Consider the following 20,370-nt stretch of genomic DNA (forward strand, 5'->3'; position numbering starts at 1 on the left):
GCTTGTTGCATGGCGTTGCCCGACGATGAGTGTGGGGGGTTACCTCGTCTGTGTCTTTCAGCCGAGCCACGCAACGGTCACACACGCCCTGCAGCGACGTCCAATAAAGTCAAAGATTTCCACAGGAAGCGCAGGCAAAGATCGGTTTATTCACCTGATCGTAGGAGCAGTCTGTATTCTAGGGCTGTATCAGGCACTAGAGAATCGGCGGAATGGTGTTGCGCAGACGCGTCGCGGTACCTACGTGTTGTACGGTGGCCTGCCGCTAACCTCAAGCGGCGAAGTGGGGCGATGGGCCGATGCCTTGCAAGTGGACCTGTCACCCCACGAACCATCGAAGATACGATGAGCCAGATGGCCAAAGGGGTTATCACAACGACAGATACTGGTTGTGCTTGTTCCAGAATGAGGTCGGCCCCTATGCCGGCGATGTAGGCTTCGATCAGCGATTCGAGAGACGCATGCTAAGTTCTCCGACCAATTGTACTGCTCGTCTATTCAGCCGTACGTATATTTATCCAAGCGATACCTGCTTTCACTAGAATCTATAACCACGAAGGAGCACGATGTTCAGCAGAGAAAGAATGTATAATCGTGCATCGGCGGCCTGTAGTTCTTGTGATCTAGGATTCGGTTTTCATGACATCATATAAACGTGTCAGGTAGCATCATCTTCCTCTATGTACTGTATCATCCAAGATAATACGATACGACAACTCTTTCGGTTTCAGCGATCGACAGGTCATGCAAAGCCAGCTCTTTTAGTGTTGCTTTCATTCCCACACGGTCGAACCTGCTTTTGGCCTCATGCAGGATAGAGCAGCTGAAAGCGCTAGCGTTCCGCGTGTTCATGTCACTCAAATTCAGCCGCAGCTGAGCAGATTTGCAACAGCACTATTTACTAAGTTGTTCTGTGTTCGATCATGTACCTACGCCAGAATGCCCTACTCTTGATACCTATTTTACGATACAACAACATTCACTTCCCACTGTCGTCTCGTTGCTCAGTTTCAGACCACGTCGAATAGAACACAAAGTCTCGAGACTTTCAGAGATTCCAATGGCGATACCAACTCTCGACATCGCTGGCGTGGTCGGCACTTGGGTTGCCGCCGGCCTTGCCGTCATCGCCTTGTTCGGTGTCGTTGGGCCTATCCTGGTTTTGCGTGCATCTAGAACAGAACGGCACAAAGCGATAATCGGCATCGGACCACGAAATCGTGGCTAGGTGTCCAAGGGGATCCATGTCTGGCCTGGCGTGCGCCTGGCGCAAAGGGTCCGCGCGCCACGGATTGACATAGCTCGGAAGTTCAAGGATAAGGAGTGGATCGAATTCGACTCGAAACAGATGAAACCTGACAATAGCAAAGGATTGGAGTCATCTGCATCTTGGGTATCTTTTGGAGCGTTTCTGGAAGGTTACGCCGTCGAATCTGAGGCGAACAGCGACATTGCGGTCAGCAGTAGTTTGGCCTTTTTACCCGTTAGCAAAGCGTTCCTGATGACTTTTGCTCTTGTGGGGCGTTTTTCTGACGAGCCAAATAGAAGGCGCAAGATCAAAGGAGATGGGGCTAGGACGTGGGATAGACGCAATGTCAGAAGATACATAAAGTATGATTTCGAGCTCGGGCCACGACACGGTCGTCGACTGATCACAGAACTTCATGATTTGACTGGAACTTTGAGTTTCCAGATGCTGGATGAGGATAATCTTGAACCTGTTGCTGGCGAGGTTGTCAAATCGTCATGGTCGGTTGCCTTTGACGGGGAGTCCACCCTGGAGCCGCTTGAGATTCCTCCGAACCCCATCAGTCTTGAGGACATTGCTATGCTGTCTTTGGGCTTTCTACCCTTTTGTGGAGACAATTATATCAACTTTCTTGACCCATTAGAAGACGACGATGGCAGGGGCGAGGATCGTGATACCGACGAGACCAATCAGGTTGCAAAAGGATATACGAGATACACAAGAATAGTCTCAGGCACAAGGAGAATAGAAAGGGATGACGGAGACCATGATGACGTTTCAGACCATCTTCGGCCAGTAGGCAGGGCAAAAACGCCCGCACGCTTCAAGTCCATCATCGATCCGAACGAGCCACCAATCACGGTCATTGCATATCAGCTACGGGACATCATCTTGGTTGAAGCGAAAATCTTAGCACATTTGCCCCTACAAGAAAATGCTAAGTATTTCGCACTTTTTGAAATGGGACTCGACGGAAGGACTCAATCAGAACTACAAAGGTTATCTGACCATACTTTTGTGCCAGCCGCCGCACCCTGGGTTCGACTAGATGTACCATCTTATGCACAAAACAACTCCCGTAAGGAATACTATATCAGGCGTGTAGACGCCCAGCGAATCGCCCTGAGTTTGCTCAATATACCTTGGCACCCCGAGGGATATCTTTTACCTGGCGTCGTAAACAAACACAGTCGAGCCAAAGTGGTGTACCGGTTAGGTTCAATCTCTGGAAGAACACGTCCATTTCTCATTCGCCTTCGGGCAGGGGTTTCAGCATTGGATCTTAGTTCCAAAGATCCTGTGCAGCCATGAAGCTCATCGTGATTGGCTTGCAGCGGACGGAGTCAGAAAAGGACGGAGGAACGATGTTGTAGAAGACGAGCACATCGTATGAAGCCATTTGAACAAGGATCTGCTTGAAAAGACAGAGATTGACCCAAAGATCTTAGAGGTTGGTAAGGCCTTGGTGGACCGGATGTCTGTTGATATTGTTGCGTGATAAGCGATCATATCACAGATACTTTATCGTGTTTCATACAAAGATCCTTGACTGAGGAATGCAATATCAAGTCTACTCAGATGTCACTATTGGAGTCGTGATAGCGCGATGCGAGTGCTGGCACATACTTATTTACAGGAAGTTCTAATGTACGTTGCATCTCAGGCCGTGCGAAGCTTCAGCAAGCGTGCATAACACTCTAGTGAAAGGATCATGTCACACGACTGACTAAAGCTGTTGTCTGAAGCAGGATGCTTAGATACCTTATGCTCTTAGGGAACTACCGGTGCGACATTTAAGACCCCTATGCTAGATAACATTTTAGAAAGGTGTGTTCCCTATAGAGCCTAGCAGTCGCTAGCAGTGTAGAGATGCATGATGTGCTGTGCTTACCTGCATATGTTAGCACAAATCATGTGCGTGGTACAGTGTGCAGTTTTGGATAGTCCAGAAAAAGTAACTAACAAGACGCATGCGAAGTACAGCGAAGGTGACACACCGTATGCCCCTCGTATAGTTTTAGTAAAGTCTGAGCAGAATCGGGTGATAAGCTAATTCCTTGACTCAGGAGCCAACGGGAAGATCCGGAATCGCGGGGATGTTTGAATATTTGTTATTGCTAACTTTGATGCCAGAATCATCTGACCGATAACTCGATTCTACCTAGCGTTCGTGGTTGCATCTTACATATTAAGGCAGGGGAAGCTTCGAAAAAAGGAGTAACACATCAACGAAACCCTGAACTCAGAAAACTTTCCACAAATGCGATCATGGCTAACAGTTCAAATGTCCTCGTCACAACAAAGCCATTGATGGCAGTTCCCGATGGTCTCCTAAAGCAGACAGCTGCTGAGGAAAGCACGACAAAAGGGTTGCAGAATGCCGAATATTCGTATGCGAGCCCTGCCACAGTTTCGAGTATCATAGGAGGACTGATTGGCTTTGCCCCGATCACTTCACCGAATGACATCATAGCTCAGGTTGCCATACGCGCAAAAGCCATTGCAAACGATTACGAACCCATCTGGTTCGTCAACTTCCCGCCCAGCCTTCCATCTTCGGAAAAGGTTGTCTTAGAGGAATACATGCAGGAAGTCTTGCATTTTCGAAGCTGGTCTAGCTTGAAGTGGTGGGCAGAAGTGTTTACCAAGATACCCTCCAACGGAGATGTAACGGTTCAGATCCAACAGAGCAGCGAGTTCGCCAGGATAGCTTACAGAGATATGATAGACATGCCTTGGTGAGTGAACTACCAGACTGTCTCAGCACTAGGCTCTCTTGTGTCTGCTAACGAGATTTGCATGGAAGGTTAGAACTCACAAAATCACAAACAACCTACTCGGGTAGCTTCCAATGTTCCCTATCCTCACTGCACTCTGAACTCATAATGAGGACCATGTTGTCATGGGCCCTGATGGACATGAATACGTTGATTGCACTGGAACCTGTTTTGATGCGCATTGTATCTTCTGCCTCAAGCGGTGTCATGGGGTCATACTATCGAGACGTCAGATCCTTGCTTAGCGAGAAGTACGATGCGATATAAGTTACATGTACTATGAAGCGCAATTCATGATGGATAGATGGAAATCGTATTCTGCTTCTGTCGACAAAGAGCAGAAGGAAGCTTGTCAAGACTTTGTTGAGCGTCAGACTGTCGACATTTCTCCTTGAGGAACATCTGTAGATAGTCTACCCAAGGAAGTCTCTCACTCATTAGACGCAGAAGAATAAATAGGTTGTAATCATGTAAGGTCAATCCCGGGGTCGCGGGACGCACGGTGTCATGGGACAAAACATAGGTACTTCGACTTTAGGAGACGATGGTCCTTCCATAAAAGCTAATAATCACGGTACTTGTACCGGAATAATTTCCACACCTTCTCATGATACTCTGCACCTATCTGATCTGGAAAATTACAATCGCATTGATATATTCTAATTTAGCTAGAAAATTACTTATAGCTAGCGCTATAAGATTCCTAGCTACTAATATTTTATAGAGAAAAGATAACTCTAAATTAAAGTTAAAGTACCTACTACCTCTATCGCAACGTAGGGGTCTCTCGCTATACAAAGAAGAAAGTTACTTCTCTGTTTTTACTTCTAAAAAAAATTGCTATACGCTTAGCATTCTATTTAATCTAGGTTGTTAGGCGCTTATGTCCTTAATACAAACGTTGCTGCCTACCTTATCGTAAACAGGGCTTAGGCGGCTAGCCGACCAGTAAGGGGACGGCATCACAGAGCACTGCCACCTTTGCGTTTCGTCAATTCTGCCTCGTCCTCAACAAACAGGGCACTGCCACCTTTGCTCTTCCTCAACTTGCCTCGCCCTCAACAGCAATCAATGTTAGATAAGAGTCGCTTCGGCTGAACTACGTAGTGCTCCGTGTAATCTGAATATTGCCACCTAAGTGAACCTTGAATCCCTGCATCACCGCATCGCCGCATCACAAGCTGAGACAGCTGCACGTATAATGACGTCAAGTTCCGCGTATGATGCGAAGAATTCCCCGGAACGACTTCGTCAACGAATTGTTAACCCAGCCTATTGCATGCCTGGTAAGTCAAAGTATCTAAAGTAGGTGACAATCTGGTGTTTTCTAACGCGGTATAGGGTTGAAGACTCCAAGGATTGTGATATCTAACCAATATGGACCTGGACCTGCACTTAAACCAGCCCTGGTCTCTCTCGCACGGACTTTGGCTCTGTTCGACCTTCAACTCGTCAAGCGTGTCCAAAAGTTCCACCAAAAACCATCTTCATCTATGGATGAAACCCGCAAAGTTGAAGTTCTTCGTTTGCTAGAAGATTGTAACGATGTCAGACAGCAGTGGAGAGACATCGACTCAGGCAAATGTCAATTCAGCGAGCTGTACATGACGAATGATCTGTTGGTTCCGATATGGAAGGAAGGCTTGCGCGTTATCAAAGAGGTCATTGGAAGTAAAAAAGTTTCCAGCGAACAGTCAAACAAGCGGAATGTCTTTGCGGGTATTCTGTTAGATTACGAGAGTCAAGCAGGGCGCCTGCAGGAACAAATGGTTCATGCCGCTGGTCAGGGTCTCTTCGATCCAGTCTTTTTGAACCCAATTCAAGAGCGCTGGCTGCGGCTGGACGAGACTATAGATCTACATTATAGATTGTGTAATCACGATGCTGACGAGGAGTTCAGTTTTCGTCGTCAGTCACCCACATGGTAAGTTGCTGATGCAGAATTCAGATATCACATAGGATGCGAACGTTGATTATGTTTTAGGCTTGAAGTTCAAAGCTTAGTACAGAAGGAGGCTAGAGAGGGAAAAGATCGCAAAGAGCTTATGCAAAACCAAATTGCTGACAGGTCCTGGAACACAGCTGAGCCTGATAGAACAGCCGGGTCAAAGAACGTGCGAGCTTCTATTTCAGCGCTAGTAGTCTGCAGCTGTGCTATAGCTCCCATTCCGCTGTTCTGTTTTGGATACACTGATTCACATCATCTCCGAGGGACAACAAACGATGCAGATTTCTGGTTCCTCATTGCAGCCACGTTGACCCAACTTCAAGGGCTAGCAGTTTCTGCACTTCTTGAACGGAGTCGTGGCTGCCTCCCAAAATGGCGCTGGGTTATTCCTGCTGCATTTGCAGGAGCTTGTTCTATCGTGGCAATCCCCCTCTACCTTTACATACCAACAGAGTGGAGCTCTCTTTTCTCTCTAGTTGCGGGAATAATCCAAGCCTTCTTGGTATCGCAATTCTTTCTTTTCTAGGTGTCCACAACTGGGAAATCCTAGTAGCCCTCAGAAAGAATGGATTGCATTCAAGAAAAGAGAGGGAGCTAACTGTGACAGCGTGAACATCAAAGGAGTCTTAGGAGAGAGCTCGATAGAATTCTTACTACAGAGGTAGGTTGGAGTGAGAGGGATACTGTACTTAATAAGTAATTTTTTGAAGATTTTGCAGAATGTAGCATATGCACCTTTCAGCTAAGATATCAAGACTTCGAAGCGTAGCTCTTATACTTCGTACTAACTCATTGTATTTGCTTTCTGACTATCTAGAGTTGAGCTGCTACAACGGCGTAAAATGTTTGATTGGCAAGGTGATGCACGACGCGGAAATTAGAATCGCAGAAACGAACTGCTTAACGTCAATGGACTTGATCTACTTGGCCAACAAGAAAAGAGCAACAGCACCATTAGTACGCCACATGTGGTTTGGCAGCTGAGCAAACTTGCCACGGTGTTGGAATTCCAACCATTCGATGTCACAAAGCACGGAAGCGCAGTATTCGAGATATCGGCTGAGAAACTATAGCTAGACGTATAGCGGAAGGGTTGCACGCTGAATGTGCGGTAAAGAGACTTAAAAGAAGGACAAGGTCTCGAAAACTAATAGCCTAGGTGTCCTCGATGTTATTGAATACTTGGGAGATTGGGAGCCTGAGACATCGCTTTATCGTGTAACTGTTGAGACATATGCATGCTTGATTAGGAAGCTGCGTAGAATGAGCAGGCTGACACCAGCTTCTGAGCGCTATGGACGCTGTGCCAACTGGTCGAGGTTCAAGCCACGGAAATCTCAGCCGGTCCCCAAGAGATGATAAAAGATAACAGGGTAGGTATCGGAGCAGCCCGTATCGGATGAAAGCGAGAACCTTGCGTAGCATGGTGCGAGAACAACGAAACAGAACAATTTATGACCATGAATCATCACGGGCTGAGGTAGAACCATGTACAAGGCTGGGAATTAAGGCACGATATGGGTGTCTTTGAGAAGGCTGCATGATCTGCGAATCACATCAGTTAATTCGAAAGCCACGTGCATGACGGCGGGACGAAGATGAGAGCTCTGGATTTATCCACAAATCGTCGGACTAAGCGACGGTGTCGCAGTACAGGTGCCATACACTGGAAGCATTTTCGATAAGCTCATTGCGCAGTGTCCTCCATCGACGAGTGCAGGGAGTTACCATGCCAATTCCTCCCAGCTCAGCCACGCAATGATAGAACACATACGTCAGAGATGTCTCGTAAGGTCACGCTTATTCGATTCGATAACAGGCGAAAACTAGAGTGTCTCTCTAATTGCCGAAGTGTTTCGCATAGTGAGATTACACTATACGCTGACGAATTAGCAAAACCACGTCGCGCAGACGCGCCGCGGCTTCTGCGTATTGTGCTATAGCCTGTCGCTGATCTGAATCGGCGGGGCAGGGCGGGGCAGGGCGGGGCGGGGCGGGGCGGGGCGGGGCGCGATAGGCCGATGCCTTGCAACTAAACCTCTTACCTCACGAACCATCGACGACACGATGAGCGAAATGAGTATAAGAGTCATTGTAACGACAAATACAAGAAATCAGCCTGTATGTCAGCGATGCAGGCTACCAACAGCAAGCGAAGAGACTGAGGCCATGTTCTGTGATCGACAATACTGCTCAGCGTTCCAGCCATATTTATCCAGACACAGTCCTACAAATCTAGCACATAGTAGATCTAGCAGTAAGCGCTCGTGTATCAAAACATAAAGCGTCATCAACATGCGCGCAATGAGCGTGTCATAGGACAGGTGTACTAGTGTTGAATGCCTAGGTAGACGAAACCCTGCATTTGATCAGCCCGCCAGCAATAGCACCAGAACCTAGTAGTACGATACCATAATGCTGTCGTTGAACTCGAAACGCTTTGTGCGATGATAAATATCCTACCTGATACTAAGATAACAGCGTCTCTCCTGAGTATAGTTCCTCAATCGTCATGCGTGATATAATTTAGTGACTGCAATTTGTATTTTTAGATTACTAACTCGAAAAACCCGTAAGCTTTTTCGACTATCGCAAGCCGTCTCTAGGACGCAGTCTCAAACAGTTTACCCTGTAGTCTTAAGCTTGTTGAACTTTTAGATAAACCTGCTCTCTCTTGCCGTCTCCAGTATCAAATCCCAGCGCTGAGAGATCCTGGTTCTCAATCCCACTCTCTTCATCTAGCTATACGTATTTGAGGTTTCAGTGTGATAATGAGCGAGTTACGAGCACGATAGCCCTGACGTCCGATATCTCAGCCCCTGAAGTGGCGCCACACCCCGCATATACGTGTATAGTAGCATCCCCAGGAACAAGCGAGATACGACGAAGGCTGTATGCCTTGACAGGGATGGAATTTACGACCTTGCCTCAGCAGACTTAGGAGATCGGAAATCCAGCCGTTAGTCTTCACGGCATTATGGAAACATCTGGGTGGCATACAATTCCTCTATTGTCAAAGACACTTACTCTTGCACTTAGCCATGCAACAAACTGTTATAAACCTAGAACTCCTATACAGATTCACAAACTCAACCTAACACCCAATCCCCATCTCCATTCTAGTTGACCTTGGCTTGAGCAAGGCTGTTGATCTGCTGAGCACCGTCCTGAATCTTGCCATTGGCTGCCTGGAAGCGGCACAGGACGCCGGAGCGCTCCTTGACGTTGTTGTCGCACACCAACTGGTTGTTTGCAACGCAGTTGAGAGCACCGTTGCCTAGAAAATGTGTGTCAGTATTGTCCTAAGAGATTTCCAGGTATTTCACTTACATGCAGCCGGGCCTCCAGGCACACACTTGCCAGCGGCACCGTTGACAGTGCAGGCATCCTGCTTCAGAGATTGGTTGGGAATGCAGCAAGCCCCGTTGGCTGCCTGGCGGTTCTCAAGCTCGCTGCGAGGAGTGTTGCGTACGCCTTCGACATCGGTGATAGCGGCAGAGGAGATGGCGACAAGGCCAAAGAGAACGGCGGTGATGGAGAACTGCATATTGGCGATTTGAGTTGCGAAATGTATCGGTTCGGGGTATTAACAATTGATTATCGAAAAGTGTTGATGGGTGAAAGTGATCCGCGCAGCGGGAAGTGAATGAAGTAAATGTAGAGTGAATTGGAAGACTGGCTTGGGAAAACAACCTTGGGCAGGCGTATGCGCTACCTTTATACTGCGACTTCTGAACAGCATTGATACTATATCGCTTTCCATTAAAGGAATGCTGGGTAAGCGATCCTGAGGCAGTCGATCATGCACATCTAAAACCCATGCCCGGGCCCGGGCGGATCAAGTAGATCGCGGTCAAAACAATGATTATTGCGCGCAAGGAGTTTGTCAGTAGACGAAGCATCGTGTTCTTTCTAGATGAGCAACATCCAATATGCCATGGTTGAGCTTCGGGGATGGACTTGCACCCTGATGGTGGGCAAAAGCGTGTTGTAGTCAATCTTGCACCAATGGTAGACAGCTGCAAGTGCCGTCAAATCCGAGTTGACAAGCAAACTGAAGCGCTGCCTTGCACTTGAAACACTTCCTGCCTTCTCAAACATGTGCCTTGGGAGGATATGAGACGCAGAAGAACCTGCGGTTAAACGGCTGATTTAGGCTATGGTCTGTGACATGCATGACCAGGCGCTTCCAGGCACACTTTGCATAACGGTCGTTCACTACTTACGTTTTAACCACAATTCACAACAAGTCGAGCGTCAAGATTGACGAGACCTCCGTCTCTGTGCGCCCTTCACCGGCGCTTCGGCTTCGTCGAACACAACCTTCGTCGTTGCAAAAAATACAGCTTGAAGTCGCCGGCTGAACCACACCGCCCAGGCGTGGGGTACCGCCGAGCGCCGAGAGTGATCGCGAGATATCACGGGATATCGCGAGAGGGTTCGGGAGAGTTGAGACATTAGAGCGCTGTGGGACGGGTACCTGCGCATAGCGTTAGGGCTGAAGATGTCACGCGTGCACGCGACGATGGCGCTGAACACGATAAGAACCGCACACACCGCTCACGCTGCGTCGTTGACTACGTAAATATCCTGCTCAAGTTCCCCAGAGTAGAAGACATGTCTCCAAGCTGCGCCACAGGTCCGAGCGCTCGTCAGTCCAGATTTCTTGGCCTCCGAAAGTCGCAGCAACACCCTGGATACCTCTGGACGCCCATCGCGAGACGGAAAATCTTGGATTGGGCGTTGAGGCTGAGCGCTGTATAAAAAGATAACAGCTCGTCGTGATGATGCGTAAGCACTTCAGCTTGCCCTCTTAAGCTTCCGTCGACTCACATCGCCAAAACCAAAACATCTCCGTCTTTGCGATCAATTGGTTGTCCAACGCCAACGATCCTGCAAGACCCATCATGGCACCGTCCTGGATGGAGAAGTTCATTACGCGTGGCGAGCCACCAATCCCAGACCCCCTGCGTGCCTCATCGCAACCAACTCTTTCCCTCAACTACTCGGCGCTCGCAGAACACCGGCGCGTCTTGAGTGCTCCAGGCGAACATACGTCACGCTATGTAGTGACTCGGAAGTCCATTATGGGGGCATGGGGAAGCAAATGCTCCGTCACAGTCCCCACCAACTCCGACCAAGAGATCGCCCTCATCGACTTCCACGCCTTTCACTACGACATCAAGTTCCCTCTACGTGACCACCACATGGACATCAGTACGGCGAAGCGCAGATTTGATGCGAGCGGTGGGCTGGGGGAGCTACACTGGAAGGCAACGGGGATGCAGATAGCGGGCGCAGCGTCGTGGGAGTTGCGGGATGAAACGAGTCTTGTCATGGTTGTGGAAATTGATCAAACGCAGACGAATGGTAGGATTAGTGTTTGGAGGGAGAAGCTGGATGGGCAGACTATGGAGGAGCTTGTCGTGGTTGGGATTGCGCAGATTGAGGAGTATAAGAGGATGCTTAGGCAGTCGAAGACGTCTGCGGTGGGTGTAATACTCAACTAAGATGCTCTCTGCATGTGTAGGAGGAATTTGACGTGGGTTTGCAGAGAATCGCCAAGCAACACCATAGTAACAACTCAAGCGTAAGAAGATTAGATCACAGGCTTGCGCGACTTGGAGACTGTGATTTGAAGATGATGAAGACGCGAACGGAAGTCCGCGATGCTCATCCCTGCCGCATGCTTGCACCATTTTGTGGAGGTGTCGCGGCCCGATTTCTTGCGAAAACGCTATGCGCTAGCTGCGCCTTGCTATCACAGTCGGTTAGCTCCATCAAAAGCTGGGACAGTATCGAGATGGCCAAGGCAGTAAGCCAGTAGACTTTTACACTCCCCAGGCGTCGTGGAAATGTTTTGGCGGTGTCCGCATGTTGAGATGCGCCCGACTCTTCGGAGCTAAACGAGGATGGCGGCCGAGGCAGGGTCTTTTTGAGCGGCCTTGGGCGGTGGACCCTTCTTTGATTCCTAAACATCCATGAATCATCCTTTCGACTCTCTGATCTCAACCAATGACCATCCCGACAGCGCCAGCAAACATGTTCCAGGCGCAGATGGCGTCATGCATGTCTATCCTTAGTCCATCTGTTCCTGCAATCGCGGCATGGGCCCTACCTGAGCCGAAACGGCTTATGGTGAAGCATAGATTTCACGCTTTCGGAGCGCGAGGCATGCGCAGGGCTAACAAGAAGGCTATCGATCCCTTCCCTGCTTGATTCTTGCTTCTTCTCCGCCGAACTGGCTTCACATCTTAAAGAGACAATCTTGAACCTACCGTCTGCTCTCTTCCCGCATTGCGCGATTCGCTTGCATCATTCCGCAAAGCGACAACCCCCACTAAAAACATTACAACAGCAGCAGCAACAACAACAACAACAACAACATCAACGCGACAGAAACCCGCGCGCGCCAACTACATTCTGAAACATACGCAGCCTGGATAGTCGCAGGTATGGCGACAACGCCCATCGAACTCGCGTCAACCACCAGCACGCTTCCCACGCGCCAGAAGCCGATTCCCTACACATTCGCCGACGGAAGGCGGACCCCACTCTCTTCGATCCTCCCACCCCTCGTCTTCGGTACTGCCACGTTCAACCATCAGTACAACAGCGACCCCTTCGCGCTCGACACCACCGGTCTCGTCACCTCGGCGCTTACCCACGGCATCCGCGCCTTCGACACGTCCCCATACTACGGCCCCTCCGAACAACTGCTCGGCGATGCGCTCGCAACCCCATTCGTCCGGGAGACGTTCCCGCGCAACTCATACATGATTCTAACCAAGGTCGGGCGGATAGCAAGCGATGAGTTCGACTACAGCAGGAAATGGGTGCGCGACAGCGTCAACAGGAGTCTGGAGAGACTGAACACAGAGTATCTCGACTTGGTATACTGCCACGATGTCGAGTTTGTGAGCCCGGCCGAGGTACTGGAAGCCATCAAGGAGCTCCGCTGCCTCAGAGACGAGGGCATAATTCGGTACATTGGTATCTCAGGGTACCCTCTCGATGTACTGGGTGACATGGCTGAGCTCATCCTCCGCGAGACTGGCGAGCCGCTCGACGCGGTCCAGTCGTATGCCAACTTCACGCTTCAGAACCAGACGCTCGCCGGTCCACGCGGTATCTTGCGCCTCAAAAACGCGGGCGTCGACGTCGTACCAAACGCGTCCATTCTGGGCATGGGTCTCCTCCGTCGCGAAGGTGTGCCCGTCGGCGCCCTAGGTGACTTCCATCCTGCCCCTTCTTCACTGCGCGAAGCAGTGCGGAAAGCAAGCGACTTTTGCGACGACTATGGTGAGCGCATCGAAGTCATCGCCATCCGCTTCGCGCTCGAGACTTGGATATCATCTGGCGCGCTGTGTGGATCCCGCGGAGACCCCGCATCGGGTGTCGCTTGGAAACATGAGTCTATAGACGACGTCGGAGGCTCCAAGCTGGGCGTCAGCGTCATCGGTGTGTCGCGCGCCCCGGAGCTGGAGAAGACCATGCTTGTCTGGCGATCCATCTTGGATGGACTGGAGGGCGGCAAGGAGACTGCGGTGCAAGCTGGTCGCTGGTATCGCGCTTGGGAGTGGAGCATGAATCGTAAGAGGGCAGTACAGATCCTCGCCGAGGGTGTACAGGAAGTACTTGGTGACGGCTTTGGCTACGCGTGGTCGAGTCCTGATCCGGGATTCGTCAATAAGAGGAAGACGGATACAATAAAGGGGGTCCAGAGTGATGCGCCAGCACCGTGGCTTACACCGGCCGCCAGCCCGGAGGCTGTGGCTGTGAAGGATACGAGTGAGGTCGTGGAAGAGAAGTCATTGCCGCTACGGTAACGAAGATGTGGTACATGTATATAGTGGACAAAGCTGCATGCGTTCCGAACCCCATACCACCTCTCGTAACAATACGCACTTTTAGGCGGAGTTCTTACCTCTTACATACTTCTTCGCTTGCCTAAGCATCGCAACTCTAGTTCTAATCCTTACACTCGCTTAAAAACCTTCTTTGCCACTGTCAACCTTGCCAGGATCACAAACAGAGCAGAAAGCGTAGCCATTCCACCTGCGTAGAAGATAGCGGGTCGATACACCTCAACACTTTGTCCAACACCCGCGTTTTGTTTGCCGGCTCCTGCAGCCTGAAGTAAGTAACCTGCAATTGGCGCACCCATCAGATAACCTGCAGACCAGCCCGTCACTGACATGCTCATCGCGACTGTAGCTCTACCAGGCCCGAAGATGCCGGCTACGACAGTAGGCTGCGTGGTAAAATAAGCGCCGTTGGCAATTCCATTGACCGTCGCAAATATGATAAGGGGTGTGAGCGTGTCAGAGACAGGCCAGATGGCAAGCATGCTGACAGCGTTGACTACCATCACCATAACAAACATGTTCAGAGGCCCGACCTTATCGCAAAGTGGCCCAGCACAAAAGCGTCCAATAGCATTGCACGCATTAAAAGCAGAGACTAGAGCAGCACCTGTTGCAGAACTGAGGCCGATAGACTGCGCAAATAAGGGCAGGTAATAAGGGGGAATGTAAAGAGCAAAGACTCCGACTGCACTAGCAATGAAGGTTGCCAAGAAAGGAATGGAACAAAACATGCTAGCGTCGAAGAATGGTGCGGTCTTTAGTGGCACGCGGTCTTTGAGCAGGAAGGCAGCTGGCATGCCTACTGCCAGCGTAAGGAAGCCCTGAAAGCGGAATGTCCATTCAATACCGGCTCTTTGGTACATGGCTTCGAGCGCGATAGCCATTACACAGCCTCCCACACCGCCTCCCAGCTTAATAATGCCGTTCGCAAGTCCTAGTCGAGAGCTGAAGTACTGCACTGGGAGCGCATTCGAGCATGTGTAGCTCATTGCCATGCCGACACCGCCAATTACACCAAACGTACCGAAGAGTCCAGCGACATTAGAAGCGCAGAAGCTGGCACTGATCATGCCCATGCCCATGAGGAAAACTCCAAGCATGCCTGTCAGTCGAGCGCCGAACCAACGCATGAAGCGGACGACGAGAAGACCGTACATCGCCCCTCCAGCGAGGCCGAAAGAACCAACAAAGGTCAACGTTGAGGCCTTTTCATCCTTAAGAGTTGAGTTAAGCAGTGCTGCTTGCAGCACGCCCCAGCAGTTGATAATACCATTCTGGCAGAAAGTCGTGATGAAGCCTGCTGCGACAATGACCCACCCGTAGCCGCCATTTGGAATCACTGTCGTAGAGTAGGGAGTATCCTCTGGTATCTCGTCTGGATTTTGATTGATAAAGATTTGTCGTGAATCTGCGGGGGTAAAGTTGGTAAGTGGAACCGGCGACTCGTTGCGCAGATTTGAGAGCTCAATGTGCTCTGTCGTAGTTGTGGTGCTCGCCATCTAGAGAGCTTTTCTCGAGATATGTAGATAGAAGGAAGATTGATAAGTCTCAAGTGAAGAGGCTTTATTCGCAATATGAGTCACAATCGACCATGGCTGATTAGTGCTCTATACTGCCGTGTCTGTGCGTTCGATGATCATAGTCGATTACTAATCACTCTGACAACCTTCGTAAGATGATGCTCTCGATTCTGACATGACCTACCTCGGTTCGAGAACCGGGTGACTCAGACCGTAGTGAATCGTATGGAAGGAGCGGTCAAGTTGACTAGGGAGACAGCTCTCTTACTTGCCTGGTTGATTGTCCTGGCGAAGACTGTTCCAATGCAAGCTCTTTATGTATTCATTGTCCGAAGCGCAATTATAGACATTTGTTATCCAAATCCGGATGATCTTCAGAACGTCAAGGCACCACGACAGGAAATTCTGACCATGACACTCAAAACGGATCCATGGTACTGATACACAACGAACGAGGAAGACTAGGCATCGCATGCAGCTTGCAGATGTCTTTCTCTATCATTTTCAGTCGTTTGTAGATCCAACAAAGAAGGAAGTAATTATAGAGGAGCTGAAGCATTTGTCTGTTACCTATTCAAAAGCCGATGACGACATACGGGAGTTTCATGTGAATATGCTGCGAGCGAACTCGCTGCGGACTATGGGTCCTGCTAAAAAATACCAGACTCGTATCAACGAGCTGTCTTCTAAGTGCATTTGCGGTCTTCTAGACAGTGTCTTCTGGAACGATTCGTCAAGCCTGCGACTACTATGTAACGGAAGAGACATGGCTTAGTTTCTGTAGTGTAAACCACAACTATACCAAAGCCCCAATCAGGACTTGGAAAGAGATAAAAAGTGGTATCATCTGGATTGGCGATGGAGAGATCACTGTGAAAGAATGGTTTGTTGATTTGAAGGAGGAGCGATGGCAAAATGCTTGGAAGACCTTCTGGACTACGTGAGGCGGCCTGAAAGGATGTTCGAATCAAGGAATGAGGTAAAAACTCTGATATAGATTATGTAGTCATGGACCCAGCATATCAACCTTTGTATAGTTAACGATGTCTGAGATGCCGACGGTATCATCAATTCGTCAACTGCGTCATCATAGCCCCACAAAATTGCACGTGATAATGGAGACTGGATCGGTGTCTCTGCATCTTGAAGCAAGCATTGTCAAGCGGTTCATAGGGACGATTACGAGTAGTTTTCACTGTGTCCAGACCATGTCGACATTAGTAGTGCTATCTGTTCTTCCACTCTCACCTTCCACATCAATGTCTGCTTTAACTGTGTTGAGTAGCGTATATATTGTCGTCCCGCTTTCACTGTGAGTCTTCGACAACAATAACGTTCGACCGAGATTAACCTCACGGTCTGGTCTACCCATAATTCTGTAAAGCAGCGGTCTCACGGCCAATCAATTGTTGCGGCCGCTTGTCCAAGGATCGACCCCACTAAGCTGCGCCGCATGGTGGCATAAACCACTTTACACACATGAAGAAGCTGATATGTATTGAGGCAATTTCTGTCACGAGGAGAGGCCTAGTGTTATTGGCTCAATGCATACCAGCTCCTTCGTAGCCCGCAGAGGCCTAGCCTACAAGCAAGATGACCTGTTCGAATGCTTCGACGTGGCTAACGATGGAGCTATTCATAGAAGATTTCCGTGACGGAACGTGTTCAAGTATCGACGAGCTGCTATAGAAAGAGCTTTTCTTCACTCTAGATAAGCTCTCTCCATCCTCACTCAGCACACGATCATCCCACATTCCTCTTTTCATGCCAAAATCCCTGATATCATCTACCACTCTCACTACTTCTCATCGAGTATCCAGGTGTGTAACAGTTACAACATCTCCTCTTAGTGCAGCCTACTACACATGAGCATCTCTCTTTCTCTTTCTTTTTGCTGACTTAACTTCGCCAAGACACTCATCGATATGGTCGCTCACACCACTATATTCACCGCAATCATGGGCTTCAGCCTCTTCGCGGTACCAGGAGTCGCTGCTCCAGCAGCCCTCGTTGCACCTGCTGCTGTTGCTGCTGCTGCTGCAGCTGGCAAGCGGCTCGGCGGCATCGACATGAATCGGGCGTGTAAGGATCAGTACAATCTGTACTATGACGAAGTCAAGGCCTCCCGGGTAGGAAATACATGCAACGACTGGCGTTGTGTTGCTGGGTTTCCCGGCTCTTCCAGCGTGGACACTCCTTATGCATGCCTGAGGCAGTATGGTCCTGGTACTTATGCTTGGTGTTCCGGTGGGTGGGATAAGTGGTCTTGCTATAGGGCATGAACGGAGATGTAACAAATCACATGTAATTGAACGCCATAGAACAATTTCTCATCGAACAACTGTCGACGCATATAGACTGCGAGAACTTTGCGAACGTCGTCTTGGCCAACGATCCTCTTGCCTAGTTGATTGTATTGACTTCGATAAGCGAACCCAAGTAGCAAAGTTGGCCAGGCCTTGGTCGACAGGGTATGACAGCCATCAACTGAATCCTTGTGCCCAACGTGAGCGTGCCTCTGGATCGCGCTACTTGCATGTTACGGAACTTCGGCCAGGATCGACCTATTTGCACGACGGAGATCTGAGTGTATGGAAGAATTAGAGTTGTTTACGTGCTATGCTTCCAACATCCTACCCAATGTGGGTCACGAATTCGACGCCCCATGCGTTCAATACTTTCTTTCGATGCTTGGTTTCACCCAATGCGCTCCCTCTTCGCAGGTTCTCTCAAAGCTTTGAGTTTGTATCTTCGTGTTATCCCAACCACTGACATACTTCCTATCTTCCGGGTCGTGATGGCCATCTGGCTGTTTCGCATTACCAATATACAACGCTTTCGCGTAATAGCAGTGCCGTCCATGCCAGGTGTACTGCATACAATCGTTGTGTTGAAAACACCCGGTTCTGCAAGAATCGAGGCTTGTGTGAACAGTGGAATTGTCAGGCAGCTGAAAGCCTGCGTCGAATGCTGCATCCCAGTTCTCGCGCTGAGAGAAGTTGCCGTGGAAAGAGAAAAGTAGATCACGATAGAGCACGGGGTGCTCACTGGCTGATCGTCGTTCGTTCTCCCAGGACCAAAGGTCTTTAAAGAGGAATGGATGAGTCTTGTGTAGGCTGATGACAGGTTCGCACCAGTAGTCTTTGCCGAACGGGATGTTCTCGAGCCGATGAGGGCTGAACATGGGCCAGAGGCCACCGATACTAATTCCAGCTTTGTCGTGCAGAGCCCATCCCAGTATACTGTCGCCACAGCAATCGGCTCTGATGTCTTCCATGTATTCGATAGCAAGCCGGGGACCCTTGAGGCCGATGCTGTTGCTTGGACGATCCACCAGTCGGTGCGCAGCGGCCGTGGAGAGTATGAAGCCAGCGCCTCCGTATGCAAACCACACCTGCCCTTCGTTCTCAGGATCCGAACCAGATTGGTACTTTCTGCCAGGCGATGGCGATCCGAAGTAGTAAGGCGCTGAGCTATTATAGTTCTCTAGAAGACGGAAAACGTTGTCCCAGAACATGTACGTATCGCTTTCAAGAAACACGTACCACTCGGCCGCATTGTTGCGCTCAATCGCCTTCTCCACTTCCGGCAAGAACTTGTACTTGTCGATCACCCAGCCTTTATGACCCTGCTGCAGCTTCCTGCCCTCACGGCTTGCATTCTTTTGCGCCTCGTAGACGAGGTAATCCTCGGGTTTCAAGTACGTGTTCGGCGGCAGATCTGCGAGAGTGTCGATAGTTTGGTGGTCACGACCGTAGGTATGATTTCCGTCCGAAACGATCAGGATGTTGGAGATGCATTTTATGACTGTCGAAAGCTGCGCATTAGTCCGCGACTCATCATCTGCTGCCCCGGTTTTCAGAACCACCTGAATCTTCGCGAGAAGGTGCATTGGAAATAGAGCGCATTCGTCTGCGACGCCGCCCTGTTGGCCAACATTTTCTCTTGTCTTGAATTGCGTCTTTGTGTCCCATGTCCAGAAGTCAAGTCCATTGTCGGCTTGCGACTCCGAGCCCTGCGCTGTCGATACGAAAGGCTTGGGGTGGAAAGCTTGATTTCCCAGGATATCGCTTGGTAAGGTTTCGACGTAAGTCCAGTTGAACAGGACAAAGATATTGATACAGATGGCTATGCCAACCAAAGCGCATAGTAAACGAAGCCATTTATGGTGGTTACAAGTTGTTTTTGGTGAACATCCGATTGTGCGCTCGTTCAGAGAATGATCAGCACTCCGTTGGAAGCGGCGCGAACCTGTTAACATGTTGGATGTGGGCGCAAGTGTGACGTCGAGGTGTTACGTCATGTTCAGTTTGTCGAGCAGGTTCCAAAGACCGCGTTCAGCTGTAGGGTGAGTGTTGGTCGACGAGCGCAGCGTCGACAGACTGCTGAAGAGATGGCAGCGTGCACAAAATTGTTCGTGAGACAATTGACTGCGGGAAGAAGAAACACTAGGCGCGCTTCTTCTTGGGTGGTTGCCTTACGTGATACCCCTTGCAGCAAACCGTGGCGCAAGGCAGCAGTTAGCGAGGATTTTCCATCTTCGTTTGCTAGCAACGATGCCGCTACCCGCGCCAATGATCTAATCTGTGGAGCTGAAAGTGTCCCACAAATCCGAAGGGTCTGCTCGAGGTGAACGCTGAAATGACCAAAAGAGCAGCTGATGTCGCTTTCAGATGTTACTATTGCCTAGCGGGCGTCGCGACAGTGATGAGATTTGTGCTTTGGTGTGCTGAATGATCGTAACAGCGTCCAACATAACGACGAACAGAAAACGCCTCCATGTGAAAAAGGGCGATAATCTGTGGCCGAACAACATCGATGAGAAAGGCGAGGGTAGAGGTTCGTCGCATTCAGCACCAAAGCGTTCCCAAAGAAATGGTTGGCCAGGCGGAACGTGTGCCACTTTAAGCTAGCGTCGGGCGTCATCACGTGCACAGATGCTGGGTCGGATCGCTGTGGGGCTTCGACCTCCAGTCCACCACTCTCCGACACCGCCGAGCACACAATC

The 20,370-nt window shown here is 49.9% G+C and overlaps 10 protein-coding genes across 10 annotated transcripts; 7 read left to right on the forward strand and 3 right to left on the reverse strand.

Annotated features, from left to right (window-relative positions):
* Positions 1 to 1,270: 1,270 nt before the first annotated feature.
* Positions 1,271 to 2,560, forward strand: CC77DRAFT_944855 (hypothetical protein; the record flags this gene model as incomplete). Its single annotated transcript, XM_018534988.1, has 1 exon — positions 1,271 to 2,560. A coding segment is annotated over one exon (1,290 nt), but the record flags the coding sequence as incomplete, so codon positions are not given.
* Positions 2,561 to 3,803: 1,243 nt separating this feature from the next.
* Positions 3,804 to 4,379, forward strand: CC77DRAFT_1024056 (hypothetical protein). The gene is made up of 2 exons (XM_018525793.1): positions 3,804 to 3,987; positions 4,056 to 4,379. Exons 1-2 carry the CDS (start codon positions 3,833 to 3,835, stop codon positions 4,291 to 4,293), a joined length of 393 nt encoding a protein of 130 aa, XP_018381570.1. The 5' UTR covers positions 3,804 to 3,832; the 3' UTR covers positions 4,294 to 4,379.
* A 702-nt stretch (positions 4,380 to 5,081) lies between these two features.
* CC77DRAFT_1024057 (hypothetical protein) lies at positions 5,082 to 6,658 on the forward strand. Its single transcript, XM_018525794.1, has 3 exons — positions 5,082 to 5,312; positions 5,368 to 5,950; positions 6,011 to 6,658. The coding sequence occupies exons 1-3, from the start codon at positions 5,228 to 5,230 to the stop codon at positions 6,498 to 6,500; spliced, it is 1,158 nt and encodes a 385-aa protein (XP_018381571.1). The 5' UTR covers positions 5,082 to 5,227; the 3' UTR covers positions 6,501 to 6,658.
* Positions 6,659 to 8,862: 2,204 nt separating this feature from the next.
* CC77DRAFT_389254 (hypothetical protein) lies at positions 8,863 to 9,876 on the reverse strand. Its single transcript, XM_018531485.1, has 2 exons — positions 9,305 to 9,876; positions 8,863 to 9,251 (listed from the first exon to the last, which is right to left on the reverse strand). The coding sequence occupies exons 1-2, from the start codon at positions 9,519 to 9,521 to the stop codon at positions 9,094 to 9,096; spliced, it is 375 nt and encodes a 124-aa protein (XP_018381572.1). The 5' UTR covers positions 9,522 to 9,876; the 3' UTR covers positions 8,863 to 9,093.
* A 795-nt stretch (positions 9,877 to 10,671) lies between these two features.
* On the forward strand, positions 10,672 to 11,736 carry CC77DRAFT_389535 (hypothetical protein). Its single transcript, XM_018531486.1, has one exon. The coding sequence runs from the start codon at positions 10,882 to 10,884 to the stop codon at positions 11,482 to 11,484; it is 603 nt and encodes a 200-aa protein (XP_018381573.1). The 5' UTR covers positions 10,672 to 10,881; the 3' UTR covers positions 11,485 to 11,736.
* Positions 11,737 to 12,191: 455 nt separating this feature from the next.
* CC77DRAFT_389714 (L-galactose dehydrogenase (L-GalDH)) lies at positions 12,192 to 13,878 on the forward strand. Its single transcript, XM_018531488.1, has one exon. It carries the CDS (start codon positions 12,430 to 12,432, stop codon positions 13,801 to 13,803), a length of 1,374 nt encoding a protein of 457 aa, XP_018381574.1. The 5' UTR covers positions 12,192 to 12,429; the 3' UTR covers positions 13,804 to 13,878.
* Positions 13,675 to 15,506, reverse strand: CC77DRAFT_389685 (MFS general substrate transporter). The gene has a single exon (XM_018531487.1). The coding sequence runs from the start codon at positions 15,339 to 15,341 to the stop codon at positions 13,953 to 13,955; it is 1,389 nt and encodes a 462-aa protein (XP_018381575.1). The 5' UTR covers positions 15,342 to 15,506; the 3' UTR covers positions 13,675 to 13,952.
* A 65-nt stretch (positions 15,507 to 15,571) lies between these two features.
* CC77DRAFT_1024060 (hypothetical protein) lies at positions 15,572 to 15,913 on the forward strand. Its single transcript, XM_018525795.1, has one exon. The coding sequence runs from the start codon at positions 15,588 to 15,590 to the stop codon at positions 15,801 to 15,803; it is 216 nt and encodes a 71-aa protein (XP_018381576.1). The 5' UTR covers positions 15,572 to 15,587; the 3' UTR covers positions 15,804 to 15,913.
* A 1,374-nt stretch (positions 15,914 to 17,287) lies between these two features.
* On the forward strand, positions 17,288 to 17,644 carry CC77DRAFT_1012342 (hypothetical protein; the record flags this gene model as incomplete). Its single annotated transcript, XM_018523763.1, has 1 exon — positions 17,288 to 17,644. The coding sequence occupies one exon, from the start codon at positions 17,288 to 17,290 to the stop codon at positions 17,642 to 17,644; it is 357 nt and encodes a 118-aa protein (XP_018381577.1).
* Positions 17,645 to 18,042: 398 nt separating this feature from the next.
* On the reverse strand, positions 18,043 to 19,269 carry CC77DRAFT_900596 (hypothetical protein; the record flags this gene model as incomplete). Its single annotated transcript, XM_018533575.1, has 1 exon — positions 18,043 to 19,269. A coding segment is annotated over one exon (1,227 nt), but the record flags the coding sequence as incomplete, so codon positions are not given.
* Positions 19,270 to 20,370: the final 1,101 nt, after the last annotated feature.

Source organism: Alternaria alternata, assembly GCF_001642055.1.
Source record: "Alternaria alternata strain SRC1lrK2f unplaced genomic scaffold CC77scaffold_22, whole genome shotgun sequence".
Taxonomy (NCBI): Eukaryota; Fungi; Ascomycota; class Dothideomycetes; order Pleosporales; family Pleosporaceae; genus Alternaria; species Alternaria alternata.